Source organism: Manis javanica, chromosome 6 (assembly GCF_040802235.1).
Source record: "Manis javanica isolate MJ-LG chromosome 6, MJ_LKY, whole genome shotgun sequence".
Classification (NCBI taxonomy): Eukaryota; Metazoa; Chordata; class Mammalia; order Pholidota; family Manidae; genus Manis; species Manis javanica.
In genome coordinates, this window is record NC_133161.1 from 21,684,887 (window position 1) to 21,702,709 (window position 17,823).

At 45.0% G+C, this 17,823-nt stretch overlaps 1 protein-coding gene across 7 annotated transcripts in view; it reads right to left on the bottom strand.

The window, feature by feature from the left end:
- Positions 1-2,913: 2,913 nt before the first annotated feature.
- The window catches only part of NRF1 (nuclear respiratory factor 1), a 152,605-nt gene continuing 137,695 nt past the window's right edge, over positions 2,914-17,823 (bottom strand). For 5 of the 7 annotated variants that reach the window (XM_037019545.2, XM_073238470.1, XM_037019546.2 and 2 more), the window contains 2 exons: positions 7,141-7,218; positions 2,914-4,831 (listed from right to left, as the gene is read on the bottom strand). In XM_037019545.2, coding sequence (XP_036875440.1) covers positions 4,668-4,831; positions 7,141-7,218 — 242 coding nt within the window. In that variant the 3' untranslated portion in view covers positions 2,914-4,667. The remainder of the gene's footprint in view (positions 4,832-7,140; positions 7,219-17,823) is intronic. The other 2 variants (XM_037019547.2, XM_037019550.2) reach the window with 2 other exon arrangements.

Consider the following 17,823-nt stretch of genomic DNA (forward strand, 5'->3'; position numbering starts at 1 on the left):
CAAAGCAATCCCTTAACTTTCAGGAATGAAAATGTTCTAAAATTAGATTATAATGCTGGTTGGACAACTTTATAAATACAGTTGACCCTTAAACAATGCAGGGGTTAGGGGCACTGACGCCCATCCCCCCACTGCAGTTGAAAATCCACATATAAACTTCGACTCCCCCCAAACTTAACTGCTAACAGTGTACTGTTGACTGGAAGCCTTACAGATAACATTAAATTGATTAGCATGCATTTTTTATATTATATATAGCATGTAGGTATTATATACTGTAATCTTACAGTAGAGCAAGCTAGAGAAAAGGCTTTTCAAATTGCCGCATATCTCCAAAAAGCTTTCCAATGTATTTATTGAAAAAATTCCCCATACAAGTGGCACCCCTCAGTTCAAACCAGTGTTGTTCAAAGGTCAACTGTACCACGGAGTTGTGTATTAAATCGGATGCACTTAATGGTATGTAAATTACATTTCAATAAAGCTGTTTTTAAAAGCCATGAGGTTACTGGGGATGATGGGAGTGTGCTGATGGGGTACATAGTTACCTAATTACCCCCTAATTCACGGACTCAAGACATTCACAGACCCAAAAGGGATCTGTGGTAGAGGCAATTCGGGGCTGCAGGCAGCCAGCTTCATGTTGCCAAGCTGCCACAGCTTGGGCGGAAAGAACGGCGACTTCCTGGCGCCTTCCCTTCCCCATCTGTGAAGTACGTACCCCTCCCAGCCCCCACAGTCGGGCTTGAGTCCCCTGGCCATCGCTGATTGGCCCAGAGGCAGACACATGACTGCAGCAGGCCAATCAGCTGCTCTCATGAGACCGGACTCTGAGCTGGATTCTGCCCTGGTGATGCTGTTCACGCTGGAGAGGTTTCGACGCTTAGTGGTCGCCAGGCGCTTTCCCGCATCAGGGCCCATTGAGATGGAGGTGAGAGGGGTAATGTGGGCTCTTCTTCCTCACTCCACAGCCTCGGCTCCAGTTAAGCTTCAGTGTCCTCCTTGATGGGCTTTGGTGCGGACACCGAATGGACCCACCACGGGCCTGGTACAACCCCGCCACGCCGGGAGCCAACGCTTCAGGGGCATTACTGAGGCGGGAAGGGGTCAGATGCAGGAGGCGCAGGCCCTCCTCCGCGGAAGAAGCGGCTGGAAATGAGCCTTGCTTGGGTCTGAGTGAGACCCAGGGCACGCCTGCTGGCAGCAGCCAAGCACCCCCTTTTCTTCCTTGGTCCTCTGGTTCTCCTTGGTAACTGCAGTGGTCACCAGCATTGCCAGATCTTCTCAGATGAAGGCCTTAAAGCCAAGAATTCCTACCCATCTCTTGGTTTCTGTGAGCACCAGATCGTTGTCTGCACTTCGGTGCTAAACTGCTTAAAGCAGAGCACCCTTCAGGAGAAAAAAGTTTGGTAATTTGCTCTGCTGCAGGACTCCCTCCACATTACCACACTGGATTGCAGTAACCTGTTCAAATGAATGTTTTCTCTCGTTTCTCAGGCAAATGGCACGCTTTATTCACCTGGCATGTGGTAGGCATTCACAAAGTTAAAACTGACCAAGGGGTGAGGTCTGGGCTACAGGTGGGTTTTATTTTGCAGGCAGCATATGTAAAAAAATTTTAATTTGTTGTTGAAAGCAGGAGATTCATACACAAATCTGGACTCCCCAGCTTCTTTGGAAGTTTGAAGCCAGGGCTCCAGGGCCCATATTCCTCCTGCTCGGTGACAATCTACTAGCACTCTGGGGATGCTGCTCCCATTAGACAGATTTAGATTCCCCAGTATACACCCGTCTCTATCACTCCCCTCCTCTCACACATGAATCACTTGCACTTCACTCACTGATTTTACCTACCTGGAGCCTGCAGGCAGCAGAGTTCTCTGTAGGCAGCCAAGGCGACCTGGGCAGTAATGGAAGCAGGGTCTCCATCGTCCCCACCAAAGAAAGTTTCCAATACATACTTGCTGAAAAGATGACATCTGGGTCTTGCCAGGCAAACAATGTACTGTATAGTAAGGTACCTCTGGGAGACACCAGCCCCATAAGAAGGTGCTCCAGATAACCCAGTTGTCCCTCAGAAGCCAGTGGCAGTGATGTTTGGGTGATTCGGCTGCAGTCAGTTCTTTCTCTGGTCCACCCTCTCTGGGGAAAATCAGTAGTGTGCCATTTGTGGAAGAAGGGGGAGAGGTGGCACTGAGTCGTCGGTCATTAAGGAAAACACCTCTGGCCTTCCCCATTCAACTAATCATTACCCCCCAGAAACTCACTCAAATATCCAACGAAAAGAAGGGAGTGGTGGAGGCAGCAAGAAGGGCATCATTCCCAGCTGAGGCACAGACCCCACAAGCTTGGGGGTGCAAAACCAGTGGCAGCTAGGAAGGGCCTGAAGCTGGGGGTGTGGCAGTACAGCTGGAAAGATGGCAGGTGCCACATTAAAGCAGGGAGTATGAGAGAACCCAGGGAGTATGGACTCAGGGAAACAATGGCTTGAGGTCTCTGCTTCAAAGATAATCCACGGCAGAATTGAACAACACTTGTGGGAGAACCCCGGTGGATTGGCACCTCACTTACCCTGATTTTAATGTGGAATGCAGTTAATCCCTTAAAAAAAGAACTCTACCAGAGTAGAGGTTTTCAAACCCTCTTCAGTATATTTCAAACTTGATTCCCCAGCCCCCCAGACAGCATTTTCTAAAGCTGATTCAGTGGAACTGCTGTGGTGACAGGGACAGGAGGAGACCCCGACCCCGTGCTGGCACTCTCCTTCTAGAGCTCCATAGCGGCAGGAGCGCTGTGCAGACACCACTGAGCCTGAGCACAAGCGCCTTTCACAAAGCACAGCAAGCCACCCCAAAAGAGAGTTCCTAAGAGCCCAGTGCTTCTACAGAGATGAACGGGTCCACCTCCTGTTGCCACACTGTTAATTATTTATTGAATGAGGCAGTAATAGACAGAATGGAAAACAACACAGAATCCATGCTCTGCTACGTGGGTTTTGCTTTTCTTCTTCTTGGCAATTTCTCAAACTATTAGGAGGTTAGTTTACCACAAAGGAACATGGACTTTAAAGCCCCTGGACAGCTTCACAATGATGATAAAAAATAATAATTAAAAAAATAACAAATTGTAGAACTAGGACTGTTTATATGTAAATTTCCCTTCCCTCCCCGCCATTAAGTACAGAAAAAAACATACAAAGAACATTGGATAATTTTATATAAAACAAACAAATACAAGAACCTGAAACTTTTCTCAAAGGCTGAGCAAGACATGAAGAATCTTTTAATGTTGCGTTAAAAAAAACATTAAATACACTACCACACATGGAGGCCAGGGAGGAGGGAGGAAGAGTTGTCCCTGTACTCAGGAGGAGAGATTTGGCCTGTCAAAAAGTCAGGTGAATTTAGTCACTGGAGACTCCAGGCTTATAGCTGAGAAATCACACAGTTTAACAGTTACAGAGAAACACCCGGACCAATCAACCCCTGTGAGGAGGAAGCAGTGTGGGGCCTGGCCCAGGAGCACAGGCAGCACCCTAGGTCCTTTCCTTTTTTAATGCCCCCTGGTGTGATGGCCAGCCTTCCTTGAGCCAGTGCCCTCGGTTAAGTTACGGAAAGTTACAGGAAAGGAGAAAATTGCTCCCACTGGTGTACCCTGGTCTCGAAGATTTTTCTCCCCCTCCTTCCTTTCCCCTTCCAGCCTCTCCCCCTTTTCCCCCCCGACACCCACAAGCACTCTGTGTGCATGCGCTCCTCAAACCCTTAATACTTCTGTTACCTTCAGTTCATAGGACCAATTCAGGACTGACCATAAAGCCAAAGCAACATTTTTAATAGTCATGAGATCAAGGTTTCCTGGGAAGGGGAGGAGATGGGAGGCTGAGGAAACCCTCTTGCCCCTGCCTGGGAGCTTTCCGGACTGTCCCCTGCCCGTGTTAAGGTCAGCACTTGGGCTAGTCTGAGGAGCATCTCAGCTGCCAGACCTCGAGGCCCCAAACCTTGCAAACACAATTTCTGGATCCCACCCTATTCTGGAGCCTTCCTCCTCCAGTGAGTCCAGCAGGGAGAGCTCTGGATCGCCACTGGGAGGCAGCTTTGGTGAAGGGCATGGTCACCTTCGCCTGAGTTTGTCAGTAGCTCAACGCATGACCCTGGTATGAACAAAACCTGGGTGGCTGTGTCTGGCCACGTACCCTACACCCACTAAACTGGGTGAATTATTTTTTCCACAGCTCACCTTGATTTCATACAGATAATTCCATGCGGGTTTCATATATATATATATATATGCACACACATATATATTTTTTATATATATATATGTAAATGTGTATATCCATATGTACACATATACATATATTCACACTCACACGTACACACACGTAAGTATACACACGTTTCCGCAAAAAGAAGTCCTGCCACAATTTGGCTTTTTTGGGACAGTGAAATTGACAACGCAGTATCTTTCTCCACCAATCCCAGGAATTCAAGAGTGGTGCTTTAAAAAATGCAATTCTAAAATCCACTGCCTTTCTTCCTTTTTAGAAAAAGGTTAACAAAACTTTTCTTCCAAAGTCGAGAGACTTAATTCCATTTGATTGCACCTCTGCAAACGTGTAAAAAAATTTTGAAGTAGACTAGAAAACAATGCCATGATATGGCTGCATGTCACTGTTCCAGTGTCACCACCTCCACAGCCTGGCCGTCCATGGTGACTGTGCTGTCCGATATCCTGGTGGTCACAGGGGCCATGGCCACCTGCACTGGCCCATTGCCCTGGGCGAGGCTGGTTACCACAGTCTGGTACATGCTCACAGGGATCTGGACCAGTCCTGGGGAGAAAAGGGGAGACTGTTGGTGGGGGTCAGGCTTGGCTTCCCAGATGCTGGCTGGACAGGGCAACCAGCTCCAGCCCTTCAGAGTCACTGGCTGCAGCCTCAGATAATCGCACACCCACTGTTCAGACACAAAAACATCCCTCTCACACACCACTTTAATTCTTTAAAACAGACTGTCTATCAGTAAAGAAAAGTTTGGTGAAATTGTGGAAACTTGCTTCAGGGCAGGGCCTCCCCAGCCTGCCAAGAGATGACCCCCAAATGCTTCCGACTTAAGGAAGCATGAGCACGAATCCTCTTCCTTCCAACTCCAAGCCTGTCCTGTCACAGAGAGGCCACCAGTAATTTTCTTTGATATTCTGCTCTGCCTTCTTAACCCTCTTTCTGCCTATGCTCAAGTTTCTCTCAGTTTGAATAAACTGCTCCCTCAATTCTGTTTTCTGGCCACTGTCCCTCCCCTTCAGAGTCAGCTTATTAACAACAAAAAAGCTTGATTATTGGATTTCTGATTTTAGATTTCACAAAGTATTAGATTTATTTAGATAACACTTAAAAATACATTTTCGGATTAACTTAAGAAAAAGACCACAACTAGCTCCAAACACCACTATTATTACATAGTAGAAGGGTTGGTTAACACAAATGAAGAGGGCATGTAATCTCAGAAAAGGGCAAGTCCTTCCTAAGAAAGCAAAGTTGATAATTTCATATAATTAAAAAAAAAGATTTCCCGTTAGTTAATGCACATCCTAATCTCTTCTTCCTGAAGGTAAAAATTATAGTGAAGGGAGGAAAAAGTATGTAAATGAGGGATGTCAACATATTTTGGAAGATGCAAAGCTAACGTAAAGTGCTTCTGACCTATCAGAAAGTGAAAGCTGCAACTCCCGGGTCCAGGGAGGACTCCGGCTGCGGAGGGCCGGCCACCACAGAGAGAGGAGGAGACGGGTGAGACACGTCAGGCCTAAGTTTGTACTCAACTGACAGGACCAGTAAGTCCTACCAACCCCACTCTACCAAGAAACTGACCTGGAGAGGCCCAAGAAAAAGCATGCAGTGACATCTGTCATGCAGGGACGTGGGGGACACGATGAAAAGTCTGGCCTGCCATGCCAAGACTTACCCCAAGGTCTCCAGGCCAGCCAGCCCTGCCCAGCACAGCCTGACAATCAGCATCCCGGCTTCTCCCTCGTAAGGAGCACAGGGGTAGCAGACAATGTGGCAGGCAGCAGAAAACAAGAACAGATGTCCCAACACTCTAATATCTTTAGAGAGAGGAGATTTTTGAAAATGGGATGCTTTTATTAAAAAAATGTGAGAAAAATTTTAAAATTAAAAACTTCCATAGATAAAACATTCCTAAGAAAAATGAGAAAATAAGATCAAGGAAATCTTTCAGAGAGCAGAAAAGATTAAAAGATGGAAAGCAGGAGAGTAAATATGACTGAAGTGGTCCAACCTCTGATAAAAACAGAACTCTAGGGAGAACAGAAAAAAACAGAAGGAAGGAAATTATAAGACACATTGTAACTTCTAGAACTGAAAAACATGAGTTTCAGATTGAAAAGGCCCACTAGACAGCACTAAAGATGAAAAAAGATCCAGACATCTTTGCAAAATTTCAGAACAGGGATAAAGCAAAGATCCTAAAAGATTCCACAAAGGAAAAAAAGTTTCATACAAAGAAGTGAGAATCAGAATATTGTTGGACTTCTCAAAAGCAAGCCTGGAAGCTAGAGGTGATGGAGCAATGCCTTCAAATGTCTGAGAGAAAATGCTTTCAGCCCATGATTTTCTACATCCAGCCCATGAACTGATACCCGAAATCAGTTAAGTGTGGGGGCAGATTACAGTCTTCAGCATTGCAAGGGAACTAAACACTGGCCACCCATGTATGTTTCTCAGGAAGCTTTGACGGATGTTTCTCTCCACAGAAACAGGAGAGAAAACTCAGAAGGAAGTAGTCATGGGATCTTGGAGACAGATACCTAGGAGACAGAGACAGAGAGCTTTGGGGCAGGCGAGGGGCCCAGGACTAAGGCTGTGCAGCAAGTGTGAGTAGGAGAGAGGGGAAACGGCATGATCACATGGGAAACTATACCAAGAGGGTTTTTTCTAGAACAGGGTAGAACTGGTGATTACAAGTATTAACCATAATAACTGTAATATACTTGTCTTGGCAGTGAACAATTTTTATGTAGTTAAAATATAAACAGAGCAACCAAGTTGTCAAAAAACTGTGGTAATATCAATTTAAGAAATAATGATATAAGATTATTATTTAGAGCAGTAAAGATACATACCAGAAAAAAGACCATGAAGTGTTGCCTCTGGGGTACAGTCTCCTTTTACTCCTTTTTGACATTTAAAACCATATATCACTTTGATGAAAATAAAAATTAATTTTAAAGAGAGATTTTATCAGAATATTTTCTAATACAAAAGATTCAAACAAAATATTATTTTACATGTTAAATTGCATCTATTTTCCACAGGTAAGCCTTGCCAGTTTAGGGATAAGTATTTGATGATGCAACATGAAATGGGGCTTGATGCTTTGGTGACAGTCATCTTTGGAAATCGAGGCTCACCCTCGTGCAGGTTACTAGGAATGGAAGGCCTGGCCCACTACCCCTCACTCCTGAGATGCCCGGGCCTGACGAGAGGAGAGGCGGCCAGACACACACACAACACTCTCTGAGGCTGGGAGGAAAGCAGGCCGAGGGGCTTCAGAGAGCCGTGGGGTTCCAGTTCTTTCGCCCAGAACTTTGCTGCAAATGGCTCTTCAACTTCTCTATAGTCAATCCCTTTGCCAGCTCACCCCTCCCTGCCATCTGTGCCACCCTTCTATAACACGTCACTCCTCTACCTCAAACTTTTCAAATTCCATGATGTTAAAAAGGTTCCCAAAGCCTACAATGACATTCAAATGTCTGGCATGGTGTTCTAGACCTCTTGTGATTTGCCCTGGCCGAGCTCCGCAGTCTCCTCTCCCGCCCTCCCCATAGGCACCCTGTGCTCAAGGCACCACCCTGAACTACGCTGGCCTCCCCAGCACAGTGCTCACACTCCTTTCCCTAGCCCTTTGCTCAGGTTGTTCATTACCTGAACCCCTTCTCTCCACTCCTTCCCCTTTAACAGCGTCCCCGGTTCATTTGTCCCTCCTCTTGGAAACCTGCTGCATCCCAGCGCCAGTCAGTACCGAATTATCAGAATATTTTCTGATATTCTGCAGTACCCAGCTTCCTCTGGGTTCTCAGGCAGCACTGGGGCAGTAGCATGGTATCTGCCTTGCCCCAGTTAATTTATGTAGATAGGCCTTCCGCCTGACTGTGGGCTCCTTCAAGGCCAGGCCTGACCCTGGTGCCTGTTCTGTTCCCCACAGTGTGAGGCACAAGGAGTGCCATCAGTTGGTCTTAACATAGCTTCAGAGGCAACAGGCCAGGGGAACCATCTGACTAAGGTCCTCCCCGCGCACGTCTCCATGACCTGCACACACTGCTAACTTCTGTGTGATGACCATCCTTGTTAGGTTCCCTGAATGGGCTCCTATTCTTCCTTCAACAGTCAGCTCCAGTGTTTTAGCTCCTCTTCTGAGACCCCACAGCACTTTGTACTGACCTCCATGGAGGCAATGGTCATATTCTTTTTCACTGTGTGTACAGCTTGTCTCCAAGGTGAATTAAGTTCCCTAACAGAGGGATAGTCTCCATCTTTGAGCCTCCAGCTCTCTGCAGGTGCTTGACAAATGTTTCCTACATTCACAAATGAAACCTGCCTTCTGAGATATCACAGGTGTCCCTCCCAGGGACCGAGTGATTGAAGCTGGTGAGCCTGAGAGAGATTTGGCTGTTTGAGAATGGGAGTTCCCAGGCTAGAAAACAGTAACACAAACTATTACACTCAGGAATCTTCCAAATAAAACCATTTTTAAAGATTTCATATTCTGTACATCACCTCACAATCAGGGAAAGAGTAAATTTGGCCTCTACAACTGGCTGATGAAATGACTCCCAAAGCTGCCTTGAGGGTGAATAACTGGTGAGTGACTACATGGTATCTGAAAGCTTTTCAGAGGGCGAAATTCCATATACAGGGCTCACTTCATAACCTCAAATGCTCGAAGTCCCAATTTCATTATTTTCAACATGCAGTTTCAGTCTACTTCCACCTTAAATAAATGCATTCCCTCCCACTGCGGGGATTTTAGAATCTCTCTTACACACACAGCCATTTTGACATGGGATTAGAATAAATCGTCTCAGTGTCTCTGACCTAGCAGCCTTTATGGCCATGGCAAGGGACAGGGGGAGGGGCCCGGTGGCCTGGAAACCCAGCAAGCCCTGAGTCTAAGTCAGCCGGCTGCCCTTGGAAGAGAGATGATTAAATGCTGAGGTACAGTAATCAGGCTGGGATTGTCTCCACATCTGCTCAGCCTGCCCTGAGTAGCCCTAATCTAGGAGGCGTATGTTAACCTAAGCTTGTATTTTGGGTCATTCTGATTGATTAAGCAAACTGATTAAGGAAGCCCCTCACATTCTACTTTAAGGGCTTGAAGTTGTTCTTTTTCAGAGAGACCCTGTACAATCCTAGTGATGAGACTCTTGGCATTTTGTACAGCCCCTTTCAAAGCTCTCACACTCACTGTGTATTATTTGGTTTCTGCTAAGACTGGAAAAGTAGGCAAGACTCGTGTCCTTCCCTTTCACAGATGGTAGGCAAGTTCCTTGGGCAGGGCTGTGGGTTTATCATAAAGGCACATACTTATGAAGTCTTGAAGATTTTACTACCCCAGTGTTTCAAAGCTGTAAGAAACCTTAGAGTTCGTTCAATTTAGTAAATTCAATCCTCTTTCTTTTTCCTTAAACTCAAAAGTAAACAGATAAAAATGGATTTTTTAGGAAGAAAAAATCCCACAGGGACCTAAAAAGCAGAGGACTATCCTCTTTGAGCTCACTGTTGCCTTTCCTCTCAAGCTTCTTGATAAGGTTTACAGAATTGGCCAAAGTGGGCAAAGAGGCTGAAGATGACTCAGGAGATTCAGATCCTAGCACAAGGATTTCCTTGTCAACATCAGACCAAAATCCCTGGAGGAACTGCTGGCCCCAGGTCCACGTTTCCCTGGGAAAGACAATGAGCCCTGACCATGCTCTATCTCCATGTGCTCTACACTCTCAGCTGGGTATCATTCTAGGGCCCAGTGATCAAACCCATTCCTCCCAGTCTTCTCCCATCATAGTTAAGTAGCAATTACCTCTTTCCAGTTGCTCAGCCCACAAACTTTTAAGTCATCTTTGACTTCGCAGGCAATTTATCAGCAAACCCTGTCACCTCTCCCATCAAATATAAACCCAGAATTCAGCTCCTTCTGTTGCTGCCTCCCTGCACAGACTCCGTCTCTTCCCTGGACTGCACCTAGCTTCCTTCATGATCACCCTGCTTCAGTCCTTACTCCACTGCAGTCTGTTCTCCACACAGCAGCCAAAGGGATCGTCTCAAACTTCCATGCGGGGTGATGAATACTGGGACATGCTCTGAAAATTCAGACCCCTGGGGGCTGGACAGGCTCTGACACAACTCACATACCGCCCCCCCCACCCCACCGCCAACACCCTTCCTCCAAGTCAAATGCCCTTTCTGGGGAGAACACAGGGGGACCGACCTCCAAGGTGGCCAGGCTTTTGCTCTGACTGCTCTAAGGAGACCCCCTCACAGATCCATTCTTTGAGGGGCTTATTCCTCTCATCAAGGCCACCATTTCTCACAAGGTGTTCATAAGTCTTAAAGTTTCCCCCTTTTCAGGAGAACCTCTATATTAACAGGGACTTACTTTGGAAAAATGGGTAACAGAGAGGACAAAGTAAAAAAAGTAGAGTACAGAGAATAGGCAGTCTCCCTCCCAGAGGTGACTGCTACGGCCAGTCTCTTGGATGGCCAAGAGTCTACGAGGGCTGTGCATCTTCCTCACTCAAACAGTGCATGCTAAGCATACTCCTGTGCACCTTGCCTTTTTACTTATTAAAGTATCATTCATATACAATCTTACATTGGTTTCAAATATACAACACAGTGGTTCAACGGTTGCCCATGTTATTAAATCCTCACCCCTCTAGTGTGGTTACTATCTGTCAATGTAGTAAGATGTTACAGTCATTAACTGTATTCACCGGGCTGTACTATCATCCCTGTGACCAAACTACCTTGTGACTGTGCATTATTGTGCCCCTTTATCCCCTTCCCCCTCTTCTCCAACCCCCACCCCTTGGTAACATCTAGTCCCTTCTCTGTGTCTCTGAGTCTACTGCTATTTTGTTTCTTCTGTTTTGCTTTATTTTTATACTCCACAAATAAGTGAAATCATTTGGTATTTGTCTTTCTCTGCCTGGCTTACTTCACTGAGAGCACCTTGTCTTTATGAGATCTTCCCTTGCAACTACACAGTGGCTTTATTTTTTTAGTGGCTGTAGAGTACTCCATTTGTAGGTAGGTGCTTGATTTTGATTAGCCAGTGCTCTGATGACTTACCCTCTGGTTTCCTATTTTGCTATTATGCCAAGTTTATGTGCAGTTTCTCACAAATGCAAGGATAAATAATACCAAGGAGTATGACTTCCTAATCAGAGGATATTTATACTTTAAAATTTCTTAGGTACAGTAATGGGGGACTCTTACTGTTTCCCTCCCCCAATTACTTTCAAGACTTAATCTATCTCTAGTAGTATGGTTTAAGATTAAAGTGTTATAAGTGATAAGGAATATACTTTCAGACAGAAGTTTGTCTTTGAGCCTCTCAGATCATATTCCATGGATGGAAGATAATGCCATCTACTCACAAGTCCAGCCTTGCTTTCTAATATAAGTAACCATTTGCTCATATTAAGGGACTTGGCCTTGTTTTCCATAAAACAGGAGGCCATGAGGTTTTGTAGCGGTCCATCTCTGACGGTGGTACCAGGGGAGGCTTTGTGGTAGATCATGGGCGCCAATGAGAGTAACTTTAAAGGTCAGGGTCATAGCCTTGCACACTCTGATTTATCATTCATGAGCTGATCTACTCTGTTCGTGACCTCTCCTGGAGTAATGAGTTTCATCATTTACCTACTGTGTAATGGAATACACACACACATGTATGTATGTATAAATTCAATTTATTTACTTAGGGGATTCATTTATTTTTCCCAAGACTAACTTCTTTTAGTATTCTGAGATTTGATGAGTAAGTCTGTATATCACGGTTAGCTAAATCTTCTTGAAATATTACTTAGGAATCGCCTTCGCCGCCCCTTCCTCCCAACTTTGGTGGCTCTCTACTATGAGAAAAATAAAGTCCAAATGCTGTTAGCTGAGAGATTACGCCAGCCTTTTCCACAAACACTCCACATGACCCCTTCATTACAACCAGCCTTGTCCCCTGAGTGTTCCTCAACTACCACATGTACTTGCTAGGGCAGATTCCTCTGCCTAGGATTATCTGCTGCCAATCTAAGTGCTAGTCTCCCGACAATCCCCATGTCCTCCATGGGGTTACCCCTGACAAAACAGTCCACCAGGTTCTCTCCTTTTTACTGCCTTCACCATTCATTCGGCACCAACAGAGTGCTAAGCTGTTTCCAAGTAGTTGCTGTTTTTTCTGTGTAAATCTGCTTACTTAGATTGTAAGCAGGTCTGTGTCTTTGAATACAGCAACTTGAACACTGCTGATGCTTAATAATTGAATATGACAATAGATCACGTTTGCCATGGTTTTCAGAAACCTGGTTGTATTCCTCTTAGCCTTGACCTCTGCTGACTGAAGAGCTTTGAAGCATTTCATTGTGCTCCCAAGCGTGGATTGTCTTCGCAACAACACTCTTAGGGTAGTGTAGCCGAATGCTGTATGGGGAGTTCAGGTGCTTTCCGTGTGAGGGTAAAATAGGCTGTTTTATTGCCACAAAAGTCAGAAAGACCTACGTGTGAATCCTGGCCCTGCCACTTAATGGCTTGTGAACCTCACTTTCTTCACGTTTAAAATGGCAGTTAGGAATCTCATGGGGTTATTGTGCTGACCCCGGAACAGGTCTGGCACGGCAGCTGGCACACAGGAGGTGTAGAGTAAGTGTCAGCGACTTCAAAGATGGCTCTGAATAAGAGGTTTGATGAGGTCTGGTTGGGGCCACAGATGTTAGCCTAAAGCTCCCAGGACACAGAAAGGAAAGCGGAGACAGCACAGATCTCCTTTCAGCAGTGATCTGCCCCCGCAGGGAGGCACATCATTCACGAAAGGCCTTCAAAGATGTGAAGATTAGAGATAAAAGCCATGAAATCGGGGCGGATGGACTGGCGGAGCTCCCCTTCTGAAATGCAGTGATGGTTAGAACTGGCCCTGGAACTGCACTGTGACATACATGAACTAGCTAGCTGCTGATTCAGTGCACTGGTGAGTAAGTGACCCAGGCAGGCCCACTAATCAATACTGAGAATGTTAAATAGATGATCATGGAGAGTATGATATGAAGTCATTGCGCTGATAAATGCCTGAACCCCTCCAGAAACTAGTAACATAGGCTCGAGCCTGGCAGAGCAGAGGTGCAGGCGTGGTCAAGGTAGCCCAGAACCAGCCTGCCCTGCCCTCCCCCGATGTGTTCTGCCCCACCCCGTGACAAGACAGAGGGGGACAGACAGCCTGAGGAAGAATGGGCCTTTCATTTGCCCTCACGTTCTGGGAAACCTTTGGGAATTGTTGTTTGCAGTAACTGAATCTTTCGGCTCAAGGGCTTTCCAAGTTGGTCATGAAAGTATCTTTAGTTGGGAGAAAAATATTGATGGTTGTGAGAGAAAAAGAGAGAACTAAACAAACAAACCACCAAATAAAACCACCAAATAAACACAATAGTTGGGGGAAGAGGAAAATTCTTAAAACCCAAAGGGAAAATATACAATGCAATGCTGTCTGTAGTTTATGGACATAAATAATTACGTGTATCCGGAAATGCTGGTTTAAATGACGGTCCACAAGACTGTGACTAGAAAGGAGAGGAATGACTAGCTAAAAAGTGAAACCATGTATTATATTACCTAAGTACTTTCTGCAGTTTTTAAGGAGCCATCAAGGGTATCTACAGGGATTTCTAGGGATGACAGGCAGGAAGCAAGTCCTTTTAAAAATCTTATTTGCAGGCAGGAAAAAGTTTGCCTCAGTGATTGATGTCTAAGGAAAGCCACTGTTATGTGAGGACAAACAGGCACGATATGTACTGGTACAGAGATGGGAGACTGTGAAAGGAAAAGAAGCTTGTCCAGTGGGCAGGCTGAGAATAACAGACAAGGACCAGGAAGGAGGACAGACACGGCCTAGAAAAGGAAGGTCATGAAAAGAATGTCAGTGAATCAAATGGAAAGGGGATCCAGGTAACCCTCCTGATAGTAAGATGAGGAAACAGAGCAAAAACTATTTCTCTCCCAGTGGTTTTCTTTCTGTTGTATTAGCTGCTTCTGGGACATTTAATCTTCCTTTTCCGTGTTTTCTAAGTCCATGGCTTTTGGGTGCATTTGAAGGATTTATGCATTAAAATATGTCTTACATCTGGCAGGTACTGAATATTCTCATGAAGCCAGTAGCAGCCTGAGAGGTACTTTGGTGTAATAGGTACTTCTCAGCATCCAAGATTCTCTCCCCTCTTGCTTGACAATCTCAAGCCTCTCTTGGAAAAACCACTCTCTGGAATAACTGTGTCAGCAGTGACTGTCTAGGTAGGACAGTGTCGTGTCCTTTGCCTGATTTTTCAGACCACCAGGAAGTTCCTCTTCTGCTCTCCCATAAGCCAGATGTTAAAAAGGAATTCTTTTACTTTATTAGTAAATTTATTTCAAAACATATTTGGAGACATACTTTCATGATATCCTCTTAAACTTACTGGAGTGCCCAGAAACATGAATGAAGTCTGGGTTTTGTGCTTCAGTGTTCAGAACTACTGTGGTTTGTCATCTTGGAGCTTAGCTCCCCATGTGGGGTTTAACAAGCTGACTCCAAGGCCTGCTGATCTGCCAAGAGGGCTTTAAACTGAAAATGGCAGGAGAGAAAAGTGTTCAGCTAAAGCTTGCAGGCCATGTGTGTGCTCAGGACATCTGATCTGAGTGTACAGAGAGGGCAAGCGATGCTTAGGAAACTTCCTCAAGAGAAATGACTGGGAAGAAGAGTGGGAGGTCTCCAAAGTCTATGTACCAGTGGACCATGTATGGGCTATATGTAAAGTGTTGATATTTTCAAACAAAGTGGAGCCAAGGTGACAGAAACTTCGGGAGAAATTCCCCAACCTGAGACTGCAATAGGCAGGTATAGAAATGAATATGTGGGCCAATCAGGAATTATCCAGAGTTAGGAATGGAGATTTATATATTTTTCTATTATTGTTACTATTTTCAAATTTTTTATTATAGAAAATTTCAAATAGGCACAAAAGGAAAGAGACTAGTACAAGGAAGCAGCCCCAACGCACCCGCCAGCTGGCCCTGCCTCCTCTACTGGAACAAGCACAGACCAATGCAGGGAAGCCTCCAAAGACATGCTCCTGATTTCCAACCCCTCACTCAGCACATTTGTAGAGTACCATTTAGAATACCAACACACAAAGAGTACATACAGGGCAGAATTAAACTTGCTTTAGGCAATGAGATACTGAAGACAGCAGATTAGAAAGTGGAAGTAAACATACACAGTTTATAGTCTCACAGTAAGAAATCTATCTTAAATTTCATTTTGATCAAGTATTTATTTTGTTGTTCCAATCTGGACTGTACTTAGCATAATCAAATTGTTAATGGGGACAAGTTCTTCATAGGGGAATTCCAGCTAATAAAGGCAGAAGGTATACAAATGATAGGCAGGTATAGAAATGAATCAGGAGTTACCCAGATGCAACTCTCAGTGAAGTCATGGCTCTACAAAAATCACCAGTGGTTACTAAAACCATCAGGTGACCAGGTGATGGGGCCTGTAGAGTAGAGGAATCCCATCATCCATGCAAGATGCAGTGCCTAAAAGGGTAGCCTCTTAGGTCCCCCAGCTGCCTCCTTCTTCCCCAAAGATGAACCCCCCCTGCAGCATTCAGTAAACATCTACTCGCAATGGGCAGTCTGCCATACACAGGCCTTGCGATTTTTAAAAAGCACTAGCCAAGACAGGCACTAGAACATGCTGCCCGGGGTACAGAGCTGCCCCTGAAATCCACCTGTGGAAGGTTTTTACAAATCCTTCGGTACACATGACCACATAGAGTGCTAGTGGTGCATGTTTATGAGCAGCTCTTATAGTCCTTAGCTGAGCCACAGGTAGGGTATGTCACTTCCCCGTACTGCTCTCTAAACTGGAATTTATGTGCTTTTCTTGGAGCAGACTTCCTTTCCTAGATTATGTCTTCCTTAAGCTGATAGGAACTAATGTGTATTCCTTAAGTACCCAGCCACTGGGTAAGGGCTGGAGGAGATGGTCCAGGCTTACCCTGGTTTGCTTAAAGGAACTGCCCAAGGATTTAAAATTTCATGAGGCCACTTCTGTCTCGTAAGAGTGCTGTGAGAATAAGTAACATTATATTTAAATTAAGTTCTTGAGAAAAAAGACATTATCTAAATTTGGGGTAGCACTGTTATTTCATAGAGAGTTTGTCTTGTGGTAAAGCAACCTCATGGTAGCTATTAGGGACAGACAAACGGAAGAAGCTAGATTAAAGATCCTGCCCTTTGTCCCCAAGGTCACTGAAAATGAAAGGGGCTACCAGGTCAGTATTCCACCCCCAGAAGTGTTGTCCACACTCCGTGTCTGTACACAAAATGAACAGCTCATGTACACACTCTTAGCCCTTGAGTGTTCGCATAGCCCCATGTTAGTCAGAAGCTTTGTTTAACGAGAAAAGAACTCTCCAGTCACAGGGCAGGGGCTGTAAAAAGCTTAAGGAAGTAAAGCTTAAGGAAGGGAACAGGTCAGCTGAAAGTGGACATTCCTAAAAGGAAAGCCCTTCTTACGGTTAAATTTTTTTTTTTGAGGAGTGGGCTGGGAGTGGGGAAGGATCATGAGGTTTTTGGAGGAAAAATACTTTAAAGGTAAAAAGATAAAGATCTCAGTCTAAGTAACATGGCTGGAAGGAGTTGTTCGAAAAACATTCAAGTAGATTTCCTTTTCCCCTTCCAAAAAGGCTGAAATAGAAACTACAAAGCTTGCTTAATCATTTCAAGCATTACTCAAGACATTGCAAGAGATTCAGAGCCATCTCTGAAGACGGACAGGCTCTGCTCACGCACTGGCTGGTGGACTGGCTGTAGAGCACCTGGAATGTGGCGAGTGTGGCTGCAGAACGGAATCTTTAATTTTATATGATTTTAATTGAAATTTAAATTAGTCAGAGTGTGGCTCTAAAACCTTTCTAGAGCTTCCAGTGAGCCAGCTCCACATCAAAAACATGCTTCAGTAGCATACATACACTGTAGAACACAGTAAGAGCTGCCTTTGTTTAGATGGAAACTCAAGCTGAAATTGGATGCTCTGCATCCACCCAAAATATATTTTCTGGCATTTCTTTTATTTATATCACAGGTTTTTTCCTTTGCTGCCCTACCCCATCAACTTATTTTAATGCCTTCCACCCACTAGGTGAGAAACTTATCAGCATCTGAGAACAACATAGTATAGCTGTACATTAGAGTGCTATATGCAGTGCAGAGGCTGGGCTGGGCCAGGCCGAGCCAGGAGAACTGCCGTACGCCTCTGGAGTGAGCCAGTCTGAAAAGCAGGGTCTTTGTAGTCTCGCTCAGAGCAGTGTCTCAGTTTCCATATTTAGACCCCTTCAATGATCTTCAGATCCATTTGCTAGCTTTATAAGAGGAAAGATGTTTTTATCAATTTTACTTCGAAAACCTCATTTAGGCTCTGAAAATCTCTAAATTGGGGCCTTTCTAATAATGAAGATTTGGTGTAATTATTATAATGTCACAGACAATCGTGCTGACAAAACAAA